The sequence below is a fragment of the Hippocampus zosterae genome, chromosome 9 (genome assembly GCF_025434085.1).
Source record: "Hippocampus zosterae strain Florida chromosome 9, ASM2543408v3, whole genome shotgun sequence".
NCBI lineage: Eukaryota > Metazoa > Chordata > Actinopteri > Syngnathiformes > Syngnathidae > Hippocampus > Hippocampus zosterae.
The window spans coordinates 3,471,274-3,497,984 of NC_067459.1; the positions used below are offsets into that span (position 1 = coordinate 3,471,274).

The 26,711-nt window shown below is 45.1% G+C and overlaps 1 protein-coding gene and 1 long non-coding RNA gene across 23 annotated transcripts in view; one reads left to right on the top strand and one right to left on the bottom strand.

The window, feature by feature from the left end:
- cadpsa (Ca2+-dependent activator protein for secretion a) overlaps nucleotides 1-26,711 on the top strand; it is a 187,171-nt gene that overhangs the window by 19,854 nt on the left and 140,606 nt on the right. For all 22 annotated transcript variants that reach the window (XM_052075015.1, XM_052075012.1, XM_052075017.1 and 19 more), the window contains exons 2-3: nucleotides 7,697-7,810; nucleotides 9,961-10,293. In XM_052075015.1, the coding sequence (XP_051930975.1) occupies nucleotides 7,697-7,810; nucleotides 9,961-10,293 (447 nt within the window). The remainder of the gene's footprint in view (nucleotides 1-7,696; nucleotides 7,811-9,960; nucleotides 10,294-26,711) is intronic.
- LOC127607224 (uncharacterized) lies at nucleotides 3,111-4,392 on the bottom strand. Its single transcript, XR_007964031.1, has 3 exons — nucleotides 4,363-4,392; nucleotides 4,079-4,248; nucleotides 3,111-4,002 (listed from the first exon to the last, which is right to left on the bottom strand). It is a non-coding gene; the product is annotated as an uncharacterized LOC127607224 (long non-coding RNA).

The following is a 26,711-nucleotide window of genomic DNA, read 5'->3' on the forward strand; positions in this document are numbered from 1 at the left end:
AATGGCGTCCTCTAAAATTGCTTCAAAGAGAAAGGTGGACAGTGAAAATCGGCGTTTCAATGAAGAATGGACTGACAACTATGCTTTCATTCTACCTCTGTCGAGCACCAAGCCACTGTGTCTAATATGCCTCAAGACGGTAGCTCTGGTCAAGAGTCAAAATATTAAACGCCACTATGTGACAGAGCACAGCTCTTTTGAACGGGATTTCCCTCCTAATTCAGAGCTAAGAACAAACGAAATAAAGAAACTGAATAGGTCATATCAAGACTCAAGCAGGAAGATTGTGACATGTATGACACACCAACAAAAAGCAACAGAGTGCTCACTGAAAGTGGCCTGGGTTTTGGGTAAGCACAAGAAACCATTCTTTGATGCAGAAATTATAAAAGAATGCATGACTGAAGTTATGGGCACAATGTTTGAAGGCAAAGAAAAGGAGCAAATGACTGATTTCTTTTGTTAAAGGAAATTGATATTTTGATGTATCTTCTTAGCAGGCACAACTTAACAAAATAAGAGTTCCTGTGCCTCAACAAAATACCTCTCATTATTTGCTGTGTACTGGCAGAGTGAATAATTGTTATTTTATATATGGGACCGGACCTTGATCTTAATAAAAAAAAAAAGTGGACCTCCAGCATTTCTGGTTGAGGACCACTGGCATACAGTATGATCATTTATGTAATTCAACCACACAGACATTTATTACGTGCTCCAATGATGTGACGTCATCTGTATTAGCCGTCCACGTTACGTGCGGACCAGATGCTAGTGGAGGTGCTGAGGATGAAGCGGAGCCTCAGAGGGGATCGAGCCTTTTCTGTTGCCGGTCCTTCCCTCTGAAAGGACCTTCCATTAAATGTTACGCAAGTCCCTTCCTTGTCCATTTTTTAAAACTTGTCTGAAGACACATCTTCTAATACAATATGACACTGACACTGTTCTATTGTTTCCTGCTGTCCACTGTAAATGTATTAGTATCATTAATTTGTGGTTTAATTGACTGGTTTCACTTTATTTTCTATTATTTAAAGTGCCATGTTACGGCAGTTGTCGTGAAGTGCGCAACATCCTGTAAATAAAGTTGTCTTGCATTGTACTGTAATAACTGTAATAATTCCTCCTGGATCGCTCTTCTGCTGGGATGGAAAATACACGTGAATGTAATATTCTCTACCTCACCCTTATTTCTGTGGACTGCTTTCAGTTCCACGGTGAGCTTTGGAATCAGCGGCAAATGGAATTGCAGATTCCTGCGGGGACTAATTATTGAAAGAAAGATAGCAGCAGTTGCTCGGTGGAGAGCCCATGTCATCTCGTTTTTCAGCAAACCGAATGGCAGCCGTGGGGACATTCTTTTCTTGTACAGATGATTATTCAGCTATTCACCACAGTTGAGTTCCGCACGGTTGTATTTTGTTTGGGATAGGAAACCCCGATTTGGTAGTTATTTCAGCACAACCAACGTCAACATCATTGCAGCACAACCCAATCCAATGAAACAAGTGCATTTTTTGAATGAAACAAAAAATACACTGGCATTCGTGCAGCATTTAAAAAAATAATTTATTTTTTTTAAATATCTGGCTGAAAGGGGCGATTCTCTGCACTGAGTACCTTGATAAATTGGTGATGTATTTTTTTTTTTACTTTCAATAAACTTTCATCCATCCATTTTCTGATCCGCTTTATCCTCATCACAAGGGTCGCGGGGGGTGCTGGAGCCTATCCCAGCCGTCCTCGGGCAGTAGGCGGGGGACAGCCTGAACCAGTTGCCAGGCCAATTGCAGGGCACACACAGACATACAACCATTTGCGCTCGCACTCACACCTTGGGACAATTATGTTCAATCAGCCTGCCATGCATGTTTTTGGAATGTGGGACTAAACCGGAGTACTCGGAGAAAACCCACGCAGGGCCGGGGAGAACATGCAAACTCCACACAGGGAGGCCGGAATCGAACCCTGCACCTCCGCATGGTGAGGTCAAAGCGCGAACCACTGGACCAACGGTCAATAAATGTTATTTAAGCAAAGTATCCAAAACATTTTGAAAATTCACATCAAATTCACAAAACACGCCGGTCATGTTCTAACGGTTATAAAAACCAATTAAAATGAAAGATGAAATACAAGAGGCAGTATAAACAAATATTTGGCTGTGCGTCTAATTTGTGTTGCCTTTGCCTGTGGCTGGTACGGTCTTGACACTGATTGACTGTTTTGCTACACTATGCTGCCGAAGGAAAAAAAAAAGATGGCTGCCCTGAAATTGCGGTGATGAACGTTAATTTAGCGATGAGGAAAGAGGCTAGAAAAAATTATGAACTGACGATGACAAACGGGTGGCCTGGCCACTGGTGAATGACCAATGACGGACCGGCAAAATTGACTGACACGCCCACCTCTGATTGATTATTGGTCAGCTCACACTTGCAGGTCGAAAGTATTGATAATGGCTTGCTTTCTTTGATGACCAAGTGTGAATGTTTGAACAAATATGCCAATTTTTAGGGCCTCCTGAAAAGCGATGATTTTGAAGGTACGAGGATTGTTGCATGTGCCGTTCAGCCCTGCTTAACTATGACAAATCAAGTTTCGACCAAATTTAAATTAATGTCATACATTTACGTAAATTCATTTGTAATTTCGTACTGTGAATTAAGTTATACATTCAATTTTATTCAACCTTCAGGAGTAGTTATATGTTTTGATTACCTTTGGTTACATGCATGCGGTGTCCTGATTCTAATTTTGTTTAGATTACATTTGGTTTTGTGTCAGTTTTGTTTTCTCATGTGCTTTATGTCTTCGTCATTTTTTTTCCCCACCCATTGGCATCTGGGTCCCTTGTGTTATCCAGTCAGATCCCTCAACCATCTGTGTCTTGTCTTGTCTTCCTTGTTGTCTCGTCAGTTTTCTTGTTTTTAGTTCCTCGGTTTCTGTTAATGTTCTGCCCTTTAGTATCGCCAGCAGGTGGCAGAGGAGGGCGCCTCCTCCGGATCGCACACCTGTCGTTCATGGAATCAAGCCGAGTTCTCTGTCTTTATGTCTCTGCCGGAAAGTTTGCCTTACTCACAGCTCTGCTTCCAAGATACAAATTCTTCAAGACGTCACAAGCGCTCATGTTCTTCGTTTTCTGATTCCGCTTAGTCGTCTTCGCTTACCTTTTGTAAGTTTTTTTTGTTTAGTTTTTTTCTTGTTACTGTTAGTCATGGGTTTGGTCTTGTAAGTGTTTGCCTATTTTCTGACAACTCGCAAAAGATCTGCGATCCCTAGACTCAAAGGTGCGGATAAAACCGTCGCCAATTCCTAGTGGATCGCAGTGAAGTCCGTAAGGGAGCCTCCACGCCGAAATGACGGGACTTTCCATTACTGGAGAGTTGGTGCGAAGTGGTAATGACCTTCGGGTCAGCAAAATCCCGCGGCACCGCGTCCGGCGGTATACAAATCCACCGCAGTCCTGGCGTTAAGCGCCTAGCAAGGCGGCGGACCGGATCGCCAAGCCGACCATCCCCATGGGTTATGAAGGAATGTCCACCCTTCAAAATAAAACACCGGGTACCCACGGTCCAACCTCGAGTGCTGCAGACCCCCTGGACCACCACCGTCGGCCACCGCGCTGCCGTGGACCCTGGCCACGGGGTCGAAGTGCAGGGGCACCCCTCCCCCTCCTGCCTCCTCAACCTGTTTCCCCCTTCTCCCGATCCCCTTAACCTCAAGAAGTCCGGCGGCGATGGCGCGGGGCGTCGGGGACAGGCTCAGTTGAGGGCCCACGTCCCTAGTTCCACAACCACACGTCGGTGGCCGTGGCACGATGGTCGCTCCCCTTGCGAACTGGTGATGGTGCAGGGGAGAGGCAGCGACCACGGTGGCGGAGCAGGACTCTTTAGTCGTAGCGCTGCTCCCCTCAATCCGAGGAAGGGCCAATAAAAGGCTGCCTAAACACGCCCATCACCGCCACCGATCGGCTGGAGACCCGCCTCCAGCAGATTCATCCTTCATGCGGGCGAAACAAATACAAATACAATAACCGGACTGCTTTGCTGGAAATCGGCGCTTGGAATGTACGAACCCTGATGGACAATGCAAGAGTAAATAGACCGGAGCGCAGGACTGCCCTCATCGCCCTTGAGATTCAGAAGCTCGGCCTGGACATTGTGGCCCTCTCCGAGACCCGTCTCCCTGGTGCCGGGCAGATCGAGGAGCCTCGGCACGGGTACACCTTCTTCTGGAGCAGACGAGCTGTGGAGGAGAGAAGAATTCACGGTGTAGGGTTCTGCGTTAAGTCACGTCTGGTTAGGGATCACAACATCATCCCCGTAATAACTTCTGAGAGACTCATGTCCATCACTCTACCTCTGTGTCAATCCCAATCCCTTGTGATCACCTTGTGTGCACCTACCCTGGACGCCTCGGAGGAGGCGAATGTGTCCTTCTATGCCGCGCTGCGTGGCCTGATACTCCGCGTCAACCCTTATAAGCTCTTGGTTCTGGGGGGATTTCAACGCGCGGGTGGGCCGGGACCATCAGCTTTGGGGAGGGATTCTGGGGAAGGAAGGCGTTGGCAACTGCAACGAAAATGGAGAACTACTCCTTGGTCTCTGCGCAGAGACGGAGATGGTAATAACCAACACACTGTTTCGGATTGCCAACAAGCACAAGACCACCTGGCAACATCCAAGATCCGGCCACTGGCACCTGATCGATTATGTCCTTACCCGAATCTGCGACCGAGCGGACGTCATGGTCACGAGGGCAATCCGCTCCAAAGACGCTTGCCTTTGCATCATTATCCTGGTGTTGTATCGGTGACTTTTGTTGTACTTTGTCGGTCTTGAGACCAGTATTTTTTGTGTAAAAAAATATATTTTTGTTCCTTCTTAATGAGTTAATGTTTCTGGAGTGCAGTTCTATTGCATCCGGAATTTTCCGGAAGTCTGACAGTTTGTCAGTCTTGGTAAGATTGTTGTTGCTGTCACGTTGTATTGCTTTATTGTCATGGGTTTTTGTTTGTTGGTTAATTTGGTTTATTGGGGTTTTCAGGACTTTGTGTTTTGGATTTAGTTTTTCCAGTGTGCCTTTAAGTGTTTTTGTTAATATATTTTGTTCAGTACACCCTGCCTCTTCTGCCTCCTTGCTTTTTGGGTCCAGTACCACACACTCCATGTCATGTGGAAATGAGTTTGTAGTACCGCTTTCATTTGCAGAGACGCTTTTCCTCAGGTTTTACATTTTTGACATGTGACACCAGATGGCTCTTGACATGCACTACTAGAGTGGATCATGAACTTCAGAAAATCCTTCATGGCTGCCGAGTGGCACAGGGGATGTTTCCCGAGGCGACAAAATGCATCCAAGTGTAAAAATGAGTTTCGGAAACATCTGACACAAAGAATAACAACACTACCGAATAAGATACTTTCTCTCTCTCTCTCCATCTGTCTCTGTCTCTGTCTCTCTCTCTCTGTCTCTCCCCCCCGTCTTGTCTCTTTGCCTGCACAATCAGAATCTGTTTTATATTGCAATTATCATATTACGAGTGCTGTCAGTCACTGTTTCCGTCAGTATTTCAGGCCACGCCCATTCCTCATTTGTGACTTCCTAGCAGTGTTAAGGGTGTATAGTAATTACCACGTCACACACAGGTGCTGCTAAACAAAGAAAAAAGGTCAAATAAAAACACACACACACACAGATTCATACACCCAGCATTGTGATTGGTGAAATTAAATAATAAGGGAGAGATATTATGATCTGTGGGTCTGTTTTTTTTTAATTTCTTCTGTATTTGGCTGCATGTCAGGTGTATGGCACCTGTGTTTGACATTTCAAGCGTTTAGCTGTCGCCAACATTTCGGGCAGATTGGGCTGGCCTAAAATACTGACGGCAGCTCACTGATATATACTCACCATATTGACGATGCCATTTAATAATGAAAAACGAAACGTCACAGACACACTAAAAGGTCATGAAAATGATTTGAGATTCAGTGATTTGATGACGCAACTACCTTAATTAAAAACTATTATCAGTACCGGTATCAATATTGGTGGCTGCGATACTGGACCTGCATTTACTTGATATTGAATCGATATCAAAATGTGCAGTCTCGCAAACCACTATAAGGCAAGTTAACTTTTCCTGACTGCAGCTGAACAAAGTTCCAGAAGAAAATTAAACAGAACAAACAAAATTATGATTCATTTCTAACCCTGTTTAGTTAAGTCTGAGTGTGTGTGTGTGTGTGTGTGTCTATAAATGTATACATATATATATTCATTGCATTCAAAATTGAACTGAAAAAAAGCTTTCAAGGCTGTGAAGAATCTCTGCTTGAATCACTGTATAGGAAACCATAAAATATCACACCCATAAATCACTTTGGTTACTTTTTCATTCCCTGGCCCTGTTCTGCCCCACGGTCTCACTTGGACTGGTCTGGCTTTTGTTGCTTCTCCAGTACAATAGGCATCAACCAATTTGCCCAACATCTATTGAACGGTGCAAGCATCCATTGCACGCTCTCAGGATCAGGGGTCTGCCACAGCATTTCACAAGTGGACGAATCTTGGCCACTGGTTTTGTGGCAATTCAAACTATGAATCGCAGTTGAACGATGTGGGGACCCAAAAATTATAGTAAAAATAAATAAATACATAGAAGCTTTCACATGGATGAAAAAGCAATTTCTGGTTTAAACGAGGCACAGTCAGCCCGCCGCCAAGACGTAAAAATATGTTAAATCCAGCGTATAACATTGTGTTTCACAGCAAGACCTAACCATATTCACAATATCATATGTACCGAAATATGAAATACTAAAGATTGCTGTCAAGATTTCACTGAGCGGTGTGCACGTTGTTGGTCTGTCCAAGAATGAATTTAATTGAATCTATTTTCATTTGAGTTGTACAGTGGTAACAGTTGATTATTGATTGTCCTATATCTGTCATCCAATCATATGACAGTGATGTCACAGCTATCGTCGACCTGCGTTCGTTATAGAAGCACACAGAGCCAAACCATGCTGTTTTGAGATAGAAGCGGTACAATGGAAAAAGTGCTTTTGTTTCTTACGCGGCGATTGCCAAAGAAGGCATTTCCCATGATTGCCCCAGGTAACTTCGGTAAGCATTTGTGTGCATCTACAAAAGTAAGGTCATTAACTTGTGTTTGTTCTTGAAGCTTACACAAATAACAATTTAAATACCAGCATGCAAGCACTTTTCAAGACAAGTTTGAGTCAAACATATCAGTGAATTGTTACCACTGTTGTGATTTCTAGCTGAATGTCACTTTGACAATATTTCAATGGATTGAGAGGAGATGACAGATGGTTCCTCTGTAGCTGTGAACTTTAACCCCCATTAAGGAAGCTGTAATCACATACTATTTCTTCTGTAGCGGTGGCCATGGCAACAGTTACCAGGGCTCTGGACGGCAACTGGCCACTGTGTTGAGTCTCTGAGCGGAGAGTTTTACTGGTCATTTATCAATAGAACAATACAGCTACAATTGAGGGATCCTAATTCAGTAAAACATACCGTCTAACATGATTGAGTAACAATTGCAAATAAACCCACCTTATCGGTTGTGACGTTCATATCAGTGTCCTTACTGTTGGAGTATGGGATTCGAGTCTGATAAACTATAATGGTTTTCTCATTTTCATTTTTATGTTTGTATTAGATCAATAAGCAACAGCTGCAAACAGTCAAAGAGCGTTTTCAGGCATTCCTCAACGGAGAAACACAGATTGTAGCTGACGAGGCCTTCATCAATGCTGTCCAGAGCTACTACGAGGTGAGTATAGAAAGAAAAGTGATGCCTGCAATCATGAGGATCATTTTGTCTTTGTTTCTCAGGCTGCTGTGGACTTGATCGAGCTTATTCTAGTATTTTTTCTCCTGAGATTATGACTTATCCTTATAATTTTAAACAAATCTAATTGTGAAGACAAAGAAAGAAAGAAAGAAAGAAAGAAAGAAAGAAAGAAAGAAAGAAAGAAAGAAAGAAAGAAAGAAAGAAAGAAAGAAAGAAAGAAAGAAAGAAAGAAAGAAAGAAAGAAAGAAAGAAAGAAAGAAAGAAAGAAAGAAAGAAAAATAGAAGAGAAATTTAAACCAAAGAGGAGTCGGAGAGTGAGACATGCAAGATATTGGTGAAGACAGAAATAGTAAGATGCAGAGAAGGCTACAGAGACAAAGGATCAAAATTCATTTGACGCTATTGGTTGTGTAGCATTAGAGTGACTTTTTTTCTGGTATTACTGGACACTTTTGAAGTATGTCCTTCCCAGAAGCAGTCAGAATGGAAAATATTCATCCCTGTTGTGTCCGGACTGCAAGTCTATCGCTCTTGTGTAAAACTGTCCCTTTCTAATTAGACTGCCACCTTATCCTCTGTGTGTAATGTGCAGTAGGTGTTATACCCGACCAATAAGAAGGAAGATTTTGGGAGAAAACCACAACCAAAGTCTATTTATTCCTGCATTGGCGAGTAAACAGGGATTTAGATCTAAAAGCTTTAGATCTGCCTTGATCTCTGGAGAAGCCGTGAGAGTTTGGTTCCGAGCCCATACCTGTGTCAACTTGTACGTTTTCCCCATATTTTAAGAAATTGTGAATCGATCTCACAAAGACCATTTTGGCTCAAATCCAGACCATCTCACCAACGACAATGCCGTCGTGGATCGCTACTATTGTCACGGCAAACCGGCAAAAGTAATCCTCAATCCTATATTTTTTTCATCGCTGCGTACGGTAGGATTGATAAAGCATGATGTGTGCATGCACGGTAAGCCGTTGGAAGGGGTTTTTGTTGCTTTGTATTGTAAGGGGAATCATAATCATTTATAAGGGCAGCTATTAACCGAGGTTGCCAAGTATGCGAGCCTCAGGCATGATCAGCTTACAACTGGCTGGAGTGTAATGTTCTACCTGTGCTTGGGATTTCTCTGGGTGTTTTGTACATACATAGTATAAATCAAATATTCTATTTGATTCACTGAGATAGTTTTTTGGTTCAAATTACGACTCCAAAGGTTAACAATTCACTAAAAGTATTGATCTAGTTTGAAAAAAAATCAGATAGGGAGGACAAAAATTGAAGAATCTATGGGAAAACCATTGCAAATTTAGGAGAGGACATGATTAAACTAATCGGATATGAATTCTTAATTGTTGTTCTGTTATCCACAAACTGGTTTAGGGCAGAACATAATTTCCATGTGTTGCTCTTCACATTACGAGTACATAAATGGTCCTTACTAATCATTAAACCCATTACACTCTCATCTTTATACAACCGTAATGATGGCACTTCTGACGCTTTTACAACTCTGTAGCTATCTCAAAAATGACACCTTTTATGGCTGCCTTGTCCTTGCCCTGCAGCTCACTCACAGATCCTTCTGGTGTATCGCAACAACATAAGTGGCTCTCTGCGGAATGCGACTGCAGAGCATCAATGCTTAATGATTAAGGGTAAAGGCAACTTGAATGACAAAGACAAAGCATTTGTAAAAGAAACCAAAAAACGGAACACTTGAAGATGCATTTGTGTTAGTTTGCACGGAAAAGGAAATGCTAAGCTAAAGAACAATGCTATATGTATCCAAAGGTGACATTTTTATCTTCAGAAAACAGGTTGCAAATCGGTGAACTTCTCTTGTGATTCATTTGGGAATCTTCAGCATTAAAAGTATGGAATATTTTTTTTTTCTTCGAAACAATTATGTTTGTCGAATGATAACAACTGACAGACATAAATTTAATCATATTAGTAAAATTCATGTTGATTCAAAAGGGAACTCAGTGGGCTTTGTCTTGACTGTTCTTGATCAATATTGTAGTATAAAAAATGTTCAGCTAATATCCTCATTTGAGCTACCAATATGTAAAACAGTATGTTTAATGAAAAACTAACACTACTCTCCCATTGTTTTGTGACCGCAGGTGTTCCTGAAAAGTGATCGAGTGTCTCGGATGGTACAGAGCGGCGGCTGCTCAGCCAGTGACTCGCGCGAAGTTTTTAAAAAGCACATTGAGAAGCGTGTGCGCAGCTTGCCAGAAATCGACGGCTTGAGTAAAGAGACTGTTCTCAGCTCGTGGATAGCTAAGTTTGACACAATTTACCGAGGCGAGGAGGACCCAAGGAAACACCAACAGAGAATGACTACCAGCGCTGCCTCTGAACTGATTCTCAGCAAAGACCAGCTCTATGAGATGTTTCAACAGATTCTTGGTATCAAGAAGTTTGAGCACCAGCTTCTATATAATGCCTGTCAGGTAAGTCTTGATTATCGAGACATCGAAACAGTCTATAACAACAAAAGTGCTTGGACACAGTTCCCTTAGGTCACATGTGAGGACTCAAGTTGACTCCATTCACTGTTTTGAGAACGGGTGACAGTGCGAAAATTAAAAGACAGAGACTTGGTTTGACTTTGAAATATGTAGACTCGATTGTTGTTCATTGTATTTTTTTCGGTTTAACCATTTGAGGGGCATTGGTTACTCCAGTGGACATCTTACTATGTTGACGGGTTACAGGTTGCATGAAAGGGTTAAAAATAAGATGTCAACTTAATTAGTATGCCAGCATGCTGGGAAATGACACTGCCATAATCAGATGATTCACTTGTCAATTTGGGAATGGCACAGTCGTGATTGGCTCATTAGCTTGTCACTCTGTTAGAACCCTTGTTGCTCAACGCAACTTCATTGAAAATTTAAAAAAAGAACCAATGTTGACACCAAGTGCTGTACATAAAACAAAACAATCGTGATAACGAATTAAAAAAAAAAAAAGCTTCCTTTGGGATATATGAAAATAAATTGCTGTTTGAAATGAAATCAAGGTCACTTCATGCGAAAGCAGTCTTACTGACATAAGTTTCTACTACGGTAACATTTTTTGGTGGCTTGTTGCTGCCGTAAAGGAGTATGGGTGTCACGTGGCAAGGTGGTGGTGGACCCCAAAAAGCAGGCGGAAGGGAGGAGCAGGGTGTATTTGAAGAAGTGTATTGATAAAACACAGAAAACTAAATCTAAAACAAAGTCATGAAAATAAAACGAATCCAAAGTAACAAACAAACACCATGGCAGAAACGAAAAACATGACCAAAACGTGACTGAAGGTAAAACATAACAATGAACTAAACATGACTGAAACAAAGACGATAGAAGCCAAGAGCAAACAATGACCTGACGATGAGTGGTCGGGCTGAGAGTCCTTTTAAAGCCCTAATTACTTAATGACCAACAGGTGTGCAACTGCAGGGGGAGCCCTACAGTGCTACCCGATGGTCCCAAACCGAATCATGACAATGGGTATCAAATATTTACTTTCAAAAAGGTCGTTAAAGGAGGCTTAAAGGTTCCTGAATGACCTTTACTCCAAATATCCCAGGGTGTTCTTGCTCGGCTAAAGGAAAGGAATGGAAAGTTATCTTGAGTGTATTGTAATGGGTAAATAGTAAATACATTTTCATCTTGCCTTTTTTGAACAAATGTAGTGTGTGAATTGAAAAAAAAACATCCACATCTCTCCAATTCTGTTTATAATATACAATAATTTTCTGGAAATTTTCAAAATCCCATTCAACCTATATTCTATTGAATATGATACACTAAAAATTGTTATTTTGAGTTAAAAATGTATTATTTATTTGCAGAGATTTAGTCTGCAACTTTGAATTAGATGCCTGCAACACTTTCCCAAAAAGCTGGGACAGCAGCATGTTTGCCAATGTGTAACATCACCTTTCCATTTAGCAACACTGCTAGTCTTTGGCTGTCTGCAACCAATACCGAGCTTGAGAGAGCTCATGCATGTCGCTGAAAGATAACATCTCCTGCCTTCATTTAAACATTGCTGACAAGATTTTATATTGGTGTTATTATATATTTGGATACATTCTAATACCGTATTGGCCCGAATATAAGACGGTGTTTTTTGCATTGAAAGAAGACTGAAAAAGTGGGGGTCGTTTTATATTCGGGGTCTAGCTTTGAAATCAAGATGGCGCCCGAGTCGGCAGCTGTCGGCAAGTGCTCTCACGAGCCTTGCTTTTTTTGTTGTTTTTGTGTTTGTTTTGTCATTTTGTGTTTGTCGTCGTGTGGACCTGATGTAGACGTTTCAGCATTTTTTGACCACGACATTCATCACGGAGGAGACTCTGTGCTTGGTGGTTGCGCCTTCTCGGCAGCATGGGTAGACCAGCACTGTTTTTGACTGGGAGGAATGTCTGCGCCATTTGACTGTCGTTGCTGGACAGTCCCGGGGCGCTTGTGTTTTGTGCCTGTAATGGGCAGCATTTTTCACAGCCCCGCTTTGTTCAGCGGAGAGATCGGTGCTGTTGAACGGTCTGCGGCTGGATGATGTAAGGCTTGAGGAGACTGTCTGTGTCCTGTGTTGTGTTGTGTTATTTTTGTTATTTTGACTTGAAAATGGCGCCGCAAGAGTGGCTGCCTTTCCAGCAGCTCCTATATTTTGTTCCTTTCATAACTTTGCTGCTGTGAATTGGGAATTTCTCCATTGCGAGACTAATAAAGGTTTTCTTATCTTATCTTAGACATTATACCCATTCACGACGCTAGATGGCGCCAGATCTCATTGAAGCGAATGCTGAACTTGACTCCCCAGGCCATGGTGAACTCCTGTCACGAAGAAGAAAAATAAAAATCAGCAGTAAGAAAGAAAACAGAATAAGAATAGAAGAGACAACAGAAAATGGAGAAACGTAGCAACCATCTAGAGAAAAGTCAAAGATCGGCCAGGTTAACCGGCAGCTGAGGAAAAGTTATAATGTACCGTATTTTCACGATCATTCGGCGCACCGTATGGTTGGGCGCAGTTTCATTAATGGGTGCTATTTTTGTATTTTACACATAGACAAAACGCACTGTAACATTGGGCGCAGTTTTAAAGTGGTAAAACTCCAGCTTAAACATACGGCATGCATGCGCGCATGCTAAAAACACGTTAGCTTGAAGCATACGGTAGCATGCCAAGACATACAGATACAAGCTAAAAACACGTTTTTAAAAAGGCAACTGAAGCAAAACTGAGTTCCGTTGTATTTTATTTATCCATCGTACAATGTACTCATGTTTTTCGATCAATCATCACCCAGAAATCCATCAAAGTCTTCATCCTCTGTATCAGAATTGAACAATTGTCAAGTACCGGTAATCCATCAAAAACGCTGCGTTGCCTCTCGTTGTCAGAGTCACTCTCATTGCCATGTGGCTCCACAGAAATGATGCTGGCTTTGACAAGAACTCAAACAACAGTGCAAGCAGACACGTTCGTCCAAGCAGCCACAATCCATTCACAAATTGTGGCGTAACTCGCCCAGCGCTGCCTCTCACTCTTTGTAAAGTTGTGTTTGCCATCGATCATCCATTGTTCCCATGCCGTTCGCAACTTTACTTTGAACGCCCGGTTGATGCCGATGTCCAGCGGTTGGAGTTCTTTAGTCAAGTTTCCGGGAATAATGGCAAGCTCAGAGTTAATTTGCTTGACTTGGTTTTTCACCGCTGCTGTGAGATGGGCACGCATGCCAAAAGCATAACCGATGGCTTGAAGTTTTAACTGAGCTTCGTAGGCGTGTCTCTTTGTAGAATTTATTTTCGGGGGTTCTTAGAAACCAAACCCAAAATTGTTTTGCAACAATGCACATAGCTACACTCTATACAGGTTGGGGCGTCCCTTTAGCGTCCACTTACATGCCCACCCTTCACTCATTGGCGGACTTCTCCCCCGCATGCCTGTCCTCTCTCACATCTGCCTTCTCTCTCTCTCTCTCTCTCTCTCTCTCTCTCTCTCTCTCTCTCCATATATGTATATATACACCCCCACCCTTCACTGATTGGCCGACTTCGTTGCCGCATGCCTGTCCACAGTCACTTCCGCCATTTCTCTATATAAACAGCGTGTCGGCTGTCAGTCAGGTTTTGGAACTCAGCGCATACAAAAGACGCTCCGCATCAAAAGGCGTCCTGTCCATTTTGGAGAAAATTTAAGACTGTTAATGGCGCCTTATAGTCGTGAAAATACGGTAATTTCAAAAACCAGAAGCCATTCATTTACGAATGTGATTGCACTTTAGTTTACATATTTATTAAATGTTCAGATAGTAAGATTTGAGTGAGACAAAACAACATGCTTTTTCTCTCAATTATATTGTTCTAATCATTTGTTTCAGATGTACTGCCATTGTTTTCTGTATAAAATTATTTGGTGTTCAAAAAGTATTTTTTCAAACTTGAGTGTTGAAAAAGAGGGGGTCGTCTTCTAATCAGGGCCGTCTTATATTCGGGCCGATACGGTATGTGTTCCATCTGGCATCAGTAGCTGTAAAAGTGCGGCACATCGCATAGATTCGCCAAGCAAGTAATCCTGAGCCCATTCTCGTAGAGTTAGCTTTCAATCAGTGGAGGCCACAGATGTTGAGCGAAAGCTTACACCCTTTTGTTTTTTTCACGGACATTCCTTCTACTCATGGTTGAACATGTTTCCTTTCTTTCTTTTCCTGTCTTTTCTGCTCTTTATATGTATGTACTGTATATATTAGAGCTGTCAAACGATCTAAATATTTAATTGAATTAAAAATGCAAATGTCATAATTAACTCTAATTAATTCAAAATTAATTGCGATTACTCACACATTTTTTATCGTTTCTAAATTTCCTTTTATATTTTTTGTCCTATTTTTCCCCGTTTTAATGCTCTTAACATGGATCTGTTTTCTATGTGCAAAATGCAAATATTGACTTAAACAATGATTTTCAATTTTACACGAGCATTTTACACTTGGGGCAGTTATTAACACATAATTCTCACACAATATTACTGTCTATCAACAACAGTGAAAAAATATTTTGCCACACATCAGCTCCTTTAACAGCTCTGTTTAGGGAGTCAAAAGAGAGCAATATAAAATGATAAAGTGCACATCTAAGGTAAACCAGTACTCAGCCTATAGTGGATTTCAACCATGGTTGCATATTTCATTTTTCTCAAATTTGCTTTGAACACAGCAGTCAGGCTATGTTGATTCTGTCTGTCCTTGTGGCGCGGAAGTCTCTCTATGGTTTTCGGATGACTACACTTGTTTCGAGGCACAACACAACAATGGAGATGTATTATTTTCAGTGTGTTCGCTACGACTGCCCTGCTGAACTCTCAACGTGCCTCAGCGCACAGTCACTGTCAGACGAACACCCCCTTTATTTATATGGACACGGAACACTGTAACCTTCCACACAAAGTAGTTCCAAACAAGTAACAACCGCGTCAGTGGTATACATCGTATACCTGTATGATACAGAGAGAGAGAAGAACAGATAACTTTGGTCTTGTCAGTGGAGCAATGTGGAAACTTTTTAAAAGTAAACTTTCCATTCATAAACTCTTTAAGTGTTCTTATTATTAAGTTAATCTCTCGAGAAAAAAATTAATCCCGTTAAAATTCATTTAAATTAATGCCAATAAAAACGTGCTAAACTGACAGCTCTAATATATATATATATATATATATATATATATATATATATATATATATGTGTGTATTTATATATATACACACATATACATAGCGGCTGGATATCTCAGTTGGTAAGGCATCGGTTTGGCATACGGGAGACGGTGGTTCGAATCCCGCTTGGGGCAAAAATGAGCACATAACACCATCCAGTGTGGGTCCTTGGGCAAGATCCTTCACGCTAATGCCTACCTCATACAATGAGAGACAACGAATGATGAGAGAAACGAATGACATGCCGGCTCAGACGTCACCCGGCCAAACAAGGTCTGCGTCAAGGGAACCTTGATGAAAAATGGGCTACTGGAACAAAGCGGAGATGGGCGAGATGCGATAACATGGCTCTGTTGGAATGCTACTACTCAAGCAACCCTAGTCAGAGGGGTTACATGCAGAGAATGTGGGCTAAATGGTTACTTCGAAACCCACAGTCACGGTTGACCGCGAAACAACTAGTAGCTCAGTGTTCCAACATCCACAAACGGCAACTGCTGTCACAACTTGAGATTGATGAGGTACAACACAGGTTCCATGGTGAAGGGCCCCAGGCTGCCAGATCAGAGGAGGAGGTCATACAAGAGATTGGGAGGCAAGCCCCAATGAATGCAGATGATGAGATTGGGTGGCCAGCCCCAATGAATGAAATGCTGAGCGAGGCAGCAACTGACCTGAAAGCTAAGATCATGGCGAGAATGAAAGCTGGGCAACCTAGAAACCGATTACAACGGCTATGTGAAGTACCATCTGAAAGTCTCATAAAAAGTGTGAATGCAGCACTGAGGGCGATCCCTACCGTAACAATCACAGAAACCAATGAGCTGACATATGCTTCAGCATCAGTGATCCTAGAGACTCTGGGCTATAAGAGCAACCATGGAAGCCATGAGATACGTTACCCACCATGGAAAAGACGGTTGGAGGTTAAGATCAAGGCGGCCCGAAAAGATGCGAGTCAATTGACGGAGGCCCAGAGAGGTTTGATGAAAAGGCCGATACCCGAGAGGTACATCCAGATGACCATACCTGAAGCACTCGAAACTGCCAAACAAAGGCTCCAAGCCTTGTCCAGTTGCCTAAAGCGGTACACGAAAGAGAATGAGGCCAGACGAATAAACAGGCTGTTCGCAACACAACCTGCGAAAGTGTACGCTCAGTGGCAGGGTCCTGACAACAGAGCTGACCCACCAAGACTGGAAACTGAAAGGTACTGGAAAGGCATATGGGAGAAGGAGGTTGCACATAACAGCAGTGCACAATGGCTGGTGACCCTGAGAGAGGAGCACAGCAACCTCCCTGAACAGAACCCGGTTACCTTAACAGTGGCAGACATACAGGAAAGAGTCTCAGATATGAAGAACTGGACAGCACCAGGCCCGGACATGGTCCACACTTACTGGCTAAAGAATTTCACAGCACTCCATGAGCGCCTAGCAGTACAAATGAACTAGCTGCTGAGGGATGGGACTCACCCAGAATGGCTAACCGAAGGGCGAACGATCCTGATCATGAAGGATCCCTCGAAGGGTGCAGCCCCATCCAACTATTGGCCAATACCCTGTCTCTCCACAACATGGAAGCTCATGTCAGGCATCATTGCGGCTAAGATAAGTGGACACATGGATCAATACATGAACGAAGCACAGAAGGGCATTGGTAGAGATACCAGAGGAACCAAACATCAGCTCCTGGTTGACAGAACAGTCGCACAAGACTGCAGGTCCTGACGTACCAACCTGTGCACAGCTTGGATTGATTACAAGAAAGCCTATGACTCGATGCCACATACATGGATCACTGAATGCTTGGAGTTGTATAAGGTGAACAGGACCCTAAGAGCCTTCGTTGCGAACTCGATGAGGATGTGGAAAACCACACTTGAAGCCAATGGCAAGCCACTTACCCAAGTGTCCATCAAATGGCATATACCAAGGTGATGCACTCTCCCCACTGCTGTTCTGAACCCCCGAAGCCAAGTAATCACCAAGACAGGCTAGGGATACCGCCTCAGAAATGGAGCTACAATCAGTCACCTCCTCTACATGGATGACATAAAGCTGTATGCTAAGAGCGAAAGGGACATAGATTCCCTGATCCACACAACCAGGATCTACAGCAGTGACATCGGAATGTCATTCGGGCTTGAGAAATGTAGTCGGATGGTGACTAAGAGAGAAAGGGTAGTCCGCACTGAAGGGGTCTCACTCCCTGAAGGAACAATAGCAGACATTGAGGACAGCTACAAGTACCTTGGTATACCACAAGCCAATGGCAACCTCGAACTGGCAACAAGGAAAGCGTCTACGGCCAAATACCTCCAGCGAGTGAGGCAAGTCCTAAGAAGCCAGCTCAATGGCAAGAATAAGACCCGGGCAATAAACAGCAATGCCCTGCCAGTGATCAGATACCCTGCAGGAATAATAAGGTGGCCAAAGGAAGAGATTCAGACCACGGACGTTAAGACCCGAAAGCTCCTAACCATGCATGGAGGGTTCCATCCCAAATCCAGCACCCTGAGACTGTACGCAAGCCAAAAGGATGGAGGCCGGGGACTAGTGAGTGTGAGAGCCACTGTCCAGGATGAAACATCCAAGCTCCATGAATACATCAAGGACAAGGCTCCAACGGATGACGTACTCAGAGAATGTCTCAGACAATGGAGAACAGAAGATGAGGCGCTGGAAGAGGGACCATCATGGGAGGACAAGCCTCTACACGGGATGTACCACCGGACCATAACTGAAGTGGCTGATCTCAAGAAGTCCTATCAGTGGCTAGAGAGGGCTGGCCTGAAGGACAGCACAGAGGCACTCATCCTGGCTGCTCAGGAGCAGGCCTTGAGCACCAGAGCCATCGAGTCCCAGATATACCACCACAAGACCCAAGGTGTAGGTTGTGCAAAGAGGCACCTGAGACGATCCAACACATAACTACAGGGTGTAAGAGGCTGGCAGGGAAAGCCTACATGGAACGCCATAACCAGGTGGCTGGCATAGTCTACCGAAACATCTGTGCGGAGTATGGACTGGAAACCCCAAGGTCAAAATGGGAAACACCTCCGAAGGTGGTGGAGAATGACAGAGCGAAGATCCCATGGGACTTCCAGATCCAGACTGACAAGATGGTAATGGCGAACCAACCAGATATCGTCATCATAGATAAAGGGCAGAGGAAAGCCGTTGTAGTGGATGTAGCGGTCCCAAGTGATGGAAACATCAGGAAGAAGGAACATGAGAAACTCGAGAAATACCAAGGGCTCAGAGAGGAGCTGGAGAGAGCCTGGAAGGTAAAGGTGACAGTCGTGCCTGTGGTGGTCGGAGCACTCGGGGCAGTGACCCCCAAACTAGATGAGTGGTTGCAACAGATACCGGGAACAACATCGGACATCTCAGTCCAGAAATGTGCAGTGCTGGGAACAGCAAGGATACTGCGCAGAACCCTCAAGCTTCCTGGACTCTGGTAGAGGACCCGAGCTGAATGAGGGACGGACACCACCCGAGGGGTGAGATGAGGATTTTTTAAAATATATATATATATAATTCTGGAAAAGTTTTCTTTTTGGTTTTAAAATGTTTTAACTTAAACTTCGCGTGGCATTGTAGCAAAATGTAGAATGGTTTGTGATTGAGTCTTTTGTTGCTATTGAAACCCTTCCTGTGTCCGAAGAGAGCCACATGCGAAATTAGCGATATGTCACACATTTGTTGCCATGACTATGAGTATTTCTGCTTCAACAGTCGTTCTTCTTCGACATTCTTTTGGCGGTTGTCAAATGATTTCTGCTGCATTACCGACAAGTTTTTTAGCATGCTTTAAACAAGGTCGCCACCATTAATGCATGACTATGTCTTCTTCTCCTTTATCTTCTTATCTTCTTCCATTTCTCCTTGGACTTTCTTTTGGCTGTAAGCAAATACTTTTGGGGCACGACCACTACTTTGTGGCCACTTGTGTTAATGCACCCAAAGAATTTTCCAACTGCCAAAAGAAAGTCAACACGATTTGGGAACAGGAATTGTGGATGCTGGTCTGAGCTCAAATTTTAATATATATAAATCACACCTAAGTATGAATCACAGGACCAGTCAAACTATGAAAAAAAGTGACTTGTGGTAAAAAAATACTAATCTTCAATAGTACTGGTCAGCTTGATTATTTGCTGGGTGGTAGAGTGTCCATGTCGGAAGTCAGCTTGTTCTTTAGGCAGCTGGGGGTCAACCACTGAGTCAAGTCTGGTCAGGAGAAGTCGTTCCAAGATCTTATACGAAACACATAGCAGTGAGATAGGGCGGTAGCTCCTTGGGTCACCGGGAGGTTTATGTGGTTTCAGCAGGGAAACCACAGTAGCTTTCCGCTACCAGTATAGACTGGTGCTTCATACAGGCTGAGAGGTATTTGCGTAGCCAGTTCATGCATTTTGGGCCACAGTATTTCAAGAACTCAGATGGAATATTAATAACAATACATTTCATTTCTAAGCGCCTTTCAAGACACCCAAGGACACTTTACAATAACAATAAACACAAAACAATACGGGTTGAACAGCGGCAGCCAAAACGCGCCAGTGTTCACTCAACCCGAAGGTTAGAAAGAAACCACAGGGGAGGGAAAGAGGGAGAAAAACCCACGCTCGAACTACCCTCATTTTGAGGATAATTTGACTGAGGCAAAAAAACTCCGGGACAAGCATATGACAGCTACAACAGGTCACAAGACATAAACAATGAAGACGGTGAATCAAGGGAATGTATGAGGGAGGGGGTAATGGTGGGGGACTAGCTTCCGTGCATATTTTCATCAGGGAAGGTCGAGATAGCAGATGTTGTTTTGGTAGCAGGCTGCCCAAGAATTTAAGACAGCCTTGAGTCCGTGGCTTATGTCTCTTTAGTGGCGTCGATCAGCCAGATCCATGATTTTGTCACGTTGCACCCGAAGCAACAGAATGATCGCTTCGTGCACAACAATAACTGGAAGTGGATCCCCGAAATAGCAGACACAGAAAAAATGTTTGTCAGAGAAAAAAGGAGATTTAATACAAAACACAAAATACCCATCCAGGCTAACAACAGAAGGCGCTGGTCAAAATAAGGACCAGGAATAAATAAGGAGACAACAGAAAACGCTTGTGGAAAAAATGGCAAGGAGAATATTTTGGTGAACGATATAATCTCACACGAGAGGGTATAAAGGCGCGCAATAACAGCCACAAGGCTTTAAGGTAATGAACAAATCGAGTAGTAATGGGCGAGAGTATTGGCACGGTGTGGAATACTCCGGCAGTGAGTTGACTGCCAGAGCATCCAAATAAAGCCTGTGTAATTAACTACAAATGGGTGGCAGGTGCGCAGGCGGCAAGCAGGAAACCTGCCCCCTACTGACAAACTCGGGACGTGACAGTACCCCACCCTCAACGGACGCCTTCCGGCGGCCTACCCGGTTTGGACGGATGAGCAGCGTGGAAGTCGTGAAGAAGGGACGGATCAAGGATCCAGGAGCGGGGGACCCATTGCCGGTCCTCCGACCCGTAGCCCTCCCAGTCGACCAGATACTGGAACCCGTTTCCCCTGCGCCGAGAGTCCAGGATGGCCCGTACCGTGTACACCGGGTCACAATCGACAACCCGCGGAGGAGGGGGCGGAGTGGGAGAAGGATCCAAGGGACTGGTTGTCACCGGTTTGAGCAGGGAGACGTAGAACACGGGGTGAACCTTCATGGTGGCCGGCAGCCGGCAGCCGGAGCTTGACCGCGACCGGGACTGATGACGGATTCGACCACGAACGGTCCGGTGAATCGAGGCCCCAGTTTCGCGGATGTGCCGGCCAGGCGAAGGTCCTTTGTTGCCAGCCACACTTCCTGTCCCACTACGTAGGCAGGTGCCGGGTGCCGTCAACGGTCCGCGATCTGCCGGTTCCGGGTCGCTGTGCGGGACAGTGCAGCTCGGGCCTCCCTCCACATGCGGTGGGCTCGCTTGAGGTGATGCTGCACAGATGGGACCTCCACTTGTCCCTCCTGGGACGGGAACAGCGGTGGTTGGTACCCGTAGGCCGACATGAAGGGGGACCTACCAGTGGCTGAAGAGACGAGGGTGTTGTGTGCATACTCCACCCAAGGCAGGTTGTCGGCCCAGGAGGAGGGACTGTGGAGACACACACAGCGGAGGGCGGCCCCCAGATCCTGGTTGGCACGTTCGGCTTGTCCATTGGACTGTGATATCCCGAGGTCAGACTGGCCGTGGCCCCGAGGGACCGGCAGAACCGCTTCCACACACGGGACACGAACTGGGGCCCCCGGTCCGATACAATGTCCATCGGGATGCCATGGAGACAGAAAACGTGTTTGATGAGGAGGTCGGCGGTCTCCAACGCCGACGGCAACTTGGACAGAGGAACAAAATGGGCAGCCTTAGAGAATCGGTCCACGATTGTGAGAACGACGGACCGCCCACGGGATGGAGGAAGGCCCGTGACAAAGTCCAGGGCGATGTGGGACCAAGGTCGCAGAGGGATGGGTAAAGGCTGGAGCAATCCCACCGGTGGCCGACGTGAGGTCTTGCCGCAGGCGCAGGAGGAGCAGGCGTTGATCTAGTCCACCACATCCTTCTGGAGCTCCGGCCACCAGAACCGCTGGGTGATGAGATGCACAGTCCGGTTCACCCCAGGATGACAAGCCACCTTGGACCCGTGCCCCCACTGCAACACCTCAGAACGGAGCGGTGGGGGCACAAACAGCTTCCCCGCGGAACAGTCCGCCGGCACTTGGACACCATCCTGAGCTTCTTGTATCCGCTGCTCAATCTCCCATCTCAACGCCCCCACGATGCACTGGGCTGGGAGAATGGCCTCCGGCGTCCGGTCCCTCTCCACGGGGTCGTGGAGACGGGAAAGGGCGTCGGGCTTGGTGTTCTTGGACCCCGGAGAGTATGTGATAATGAAATTAAATCGGGTCAATAGTAGGGCCCACCGGGCCTGACGGGAGTTTAGTCTCTTGGCGGAGCAGAGGTATTCCAGGTTTTTATGGTCCGTGTATACAGTGAATGGCTCCTTAGCCCCCTCGAGCCAGTGGCGCCATTCCTGCAAGGCTGCGAACACAGCCAGCAGTTCGCGATTGCCCACGTCATAGTTCGACTCGGCTGCACTGAGTTGACGAGAGAAAAAGGCGCATGGGTGCAGCTTCTGGTTGACCGGGGAACGCTGGGACAGCACCGCCCCCACTCCCGAATCCGTCGCGTCCACTTCTACAATGAAAGGGTTAGGATGTTGCAGTACGGGAGGATTAGTGAATGCTGCTTTTAAACTTGCGAATGCCGAGTCCGCATCTGAGTCCCATCTGAAGGGGACTTTGATGGATGTCAGTCGGATCAGTGGGAGCGCCTTTTGGCTGTAATTACGAATAAAACGACGGTAGAAATTAGTGAACCCCAAGAAGCGCTGTAACTCTTTCCGGTTAGCCGGTGTTGGCCAGTTCGTCACCGCCCTTCGTCTTGTTGGGGCCTGCTCTCAGCTTGCCCTGCTCAATAAACCACAGAAAAGAGATGACGGGTACATGAAATTCACATTTCTCTGCCTTGACGAAGAGCCTGTTCTCTAATAACCGCTGTAAAACCAGTCTGACGTGTTGCTTGTGTTCTTGTAACGACCGGGAGAAAATTAAAATATCGTTCAGATAGACAAAACAGATGTTCAGCATGTCCCTTAACACATCGTTGATCAGACTTTGGAATACAGCGGGAGCATTAGTCAGCCCGAAGGGCGTGACTAAATATTCGAAATGACTCAGCGGGGTCTTAAAAGCAGTCTTCCATTCGTCTCCTTCCGGAATGCGGACCAAATGGTAAGCACTGCGTAAATCTAACTTTGAAAATATGGTGGCTGATTGCAAAGGAGCGAAGGCGGAGTCCAACAACAGCAGCGGATACTTATTTTTGATTGTGATGTCATTCAGCCTGCGATAATCCACACACGCTCGTAGCGACTTGTCCTTCTTCCCCACAAAGAAGAATCCCGCCCCTAACGGTGATCGCGACGGTCTAATTAGACCTGCAGGGAGCGAGCTATTTATGTACTAACTACAAATGGGTGGCAGGTGCGCAGGCGGCAAGCAGGAAGCCTGCCCCCTGCTGACAAACTCGGGACGTGACAGATTTCAGTCAGTAATTGAACACGGATTCCAGTTTTCTCCAAGTTGTTGACCATCCTGCTGTGACGCTCCAAACCCGCAGCAGTTTGTGGTTGAGCAAAGTCTGAGTCTGAGTGTTGGACATCCGCGTTATGCCATCCTTAAACCGGCAGCCTCGTCCAATAGAGCCGCTCCCGTCGGTTGAATTTTCGATAGATCAGGAAACTGCTCACACCAAACAGCAGCATACCTGTTATCGGAAGGACGAAAATGTAGATGTCGTCCAAATCCTCAACGGACAGTGTTGACAGGCACACCATTCTCCGCTTCCTCCAAGGATCTAGGGTGTACCCAACAGCAAAAGTCCCCGAGGGGCAAGTAGGATCCCCACTGCCTGCTCTTCTCATCGAGAAAATGTTATCGATGGCATCGAGAGACCAGCCAACCAATTCCATGTTTGTTTTTAGGAGGAAAATACGACAGGAGGCTAGGAAAAGTCAGGCAAAAGACAGCACAAGGACTGAGTGGCGAGCAGGGAAGGGTGGGGTGGGGTGGGGGACAGCGCAGAAAGCAAAAGCGTCCGCCTTCGTCGAGAGCCAAGCAAGAAGTATCACGGCCCTGAGATTTGCCAGTCTTGATCTGTTTGATGACAGAGGTTAGCTCTTTGGTGGAAAAGGGAGCTGAGAGGAAGCCATCAACGCTTGGAGCATTCCATAATCTGGTGCATTCTTGCTTCACTCGGAGGTCATGGACTTTGTCAGCCTCTTTATACTTTCCATTAGCTAATAGCTGATGTGCAATCGAGTTGGCAGTGACAGGGCAGCGTTTGGGTTGAGAGCTGCATCCTGTGAGGCGATTGCTTTGGACCGTGTCTTCCCAATGTTTCTTACGGTTTGCGTCGAGGCATTGCACTAGGTCGGTGGAAGTCTTGGTTGCTTCTTCACTGGTTGCTGCAGACAGGAAGTCTTTGTAGTGGCTGTCACACTCCTCGTCCCATGTTGGTATGAATTGGTGACGGCAACCGCGTGGGATTGTTCTTTATGCGGCTTTGTATAGGGCTTTACAGAACGACATATAAGACGTATTCAGGTCTGCTGATGTTGGGTCTGGTAGGTGACAGATATTGTTATCAGCTAAGCACCTGAATTTAGGCCAGTTGGCTTTTCGAAAGTTCCATCTCTTCACAGCTTTGCTTGGTGTTGGCCAGATTAGATTAGCCGGGAGTATGAGTGATGGTCTATGCTGTGACTGAGGAAACAGACTGAGGATCAACCGCTCTGGAATGGGTCCATTTATGTTGGCAAAAGCCAAGTCCGGGTTAGTTGTTGTGTTCCATCTTCTGGAGTGGAAGCTGTCCGGTTGATCATAGAGCAGTTGCAAGCCAGAAGCCGAGGCCCAGCTTTCAAGTGTTTCACCACCTGGATAATGGTTTGGTAGCCCCATGTGGTGCTTTGGGAATTGAAATCTCCGCTGTATATGCAAGGAGAGGCAAAGGCAGGGATGGAATTGCCTTGCAGTTTTGTGCTTGGTGGTTTGTACACATTGACTACGGTGGTGCCTTCAATTTCCGTTGCCGTCCATTCCACTTCACCGTCACGTTGTGATGAGTTGATCGTGTTCCAGATGGCAGAGTTCTTCACAAAAGTGGCTATTCCATGTATGCTGCTGTTGGTGCAAGCAGCCAGGTTGTAACCAGAGATCTTGAGTTTGGAATGATCCAGTGAGTGGTTTTCTTGCAGGAGCATTGTTGATTCATTGTGCTTTTTCATAAGGTGTTCTATGATTGCACATTTTGCTTTAGTAAGGCCTTCCACATTTAGCTGCATTATTGTCACTCCGGCCCATGCAACAGATGGATTTGCATGTCCTGATAGGGGCACGTGCTCTGGGCCGGTTCTTCTCACAGCTGGCCGAGGGTTTATCCTTTTACCACCCCGGAGGGGGTTGCGTTCTCTGATTGTTGACATTCGCTCTACAGATTTGTAGATTACCAGGGCTCACCACGTGGAGGTTGTCGACGTGAGCCCCAGCCGCATCCAAAGAGAAGAAAGTCACTTCCGACTTCGATGTGTTGAGAGTTAGACGGGCGTCTGTGTAACAAGGGCTATGTCTGTTTTGTAATTGCTGGAGATGATAAACACTCTGGGGTAGACAACGGGTTTCTACTTGGACCAGTGAGGGGACACTAGGTTCGATTCACTGGAGCCAATGATGTCACCATTGAGGGTGTGGCATGGGCAAAGAAACAAGACAACAGCTGTAAAAACAATTAACTTTTATATCAAACATAAACACAGGACAACAAAATTATTATCACGACAAACACAGTGAAAAAAAGTAAATACATCCAATTTAGTCTCAACCTCTTAGTTGACGTTTCCCTCAAGCAAAATAATTGGTGATCACCTTTCTCAACACCGGTGTGAGTTTCCTTTTTTTCTTTCAATCTGAATGAAATAACTAAACACAAAATGTTCTTGTCAACTCCTGTCGTACAAAATAAATTCTTCTAAACATCACCAACACAAATAAAATAAAATAAAGTTTATCAACTGTATTTTCTTTGGTTGGCTTGCCACCACCACTGTACCACCTTTTCCAGCACTTTCAGACAGAGCACCGTAATGGAATCCACTCCACTGAAGGGACGCTAAACCCTGTGCTGTCCTCAATTAGAACTCCACAAAAGACCTGGCCTAATGGGGCCGAGAGCACACAAGCGCCGGCAATAAAATAACTACAGTAATTAATATTAAGTACTTAATTCCAAGTACTGTGAGATGTTATTAACATTCATGTACACTCACCAGAAGAATGTTGAACGAGACTCCGACGACGTTATACGGTCGGGGAAATCCCGGCGGTACGGAAAGCTAACAGCTACGTTAGCCAGGTACAGTGTTCGAGGTCTAAGGAAGGCGACTACATTTTAGCAACAAGTGATTTTAAACGAAATGCGCATAACACGTTCAAGCCTCTGAGGACACTCACTGCGTAGAATGACTCTCTTTCTCCCGAAACACTTCTTTACAAGTGCCAAAGAAT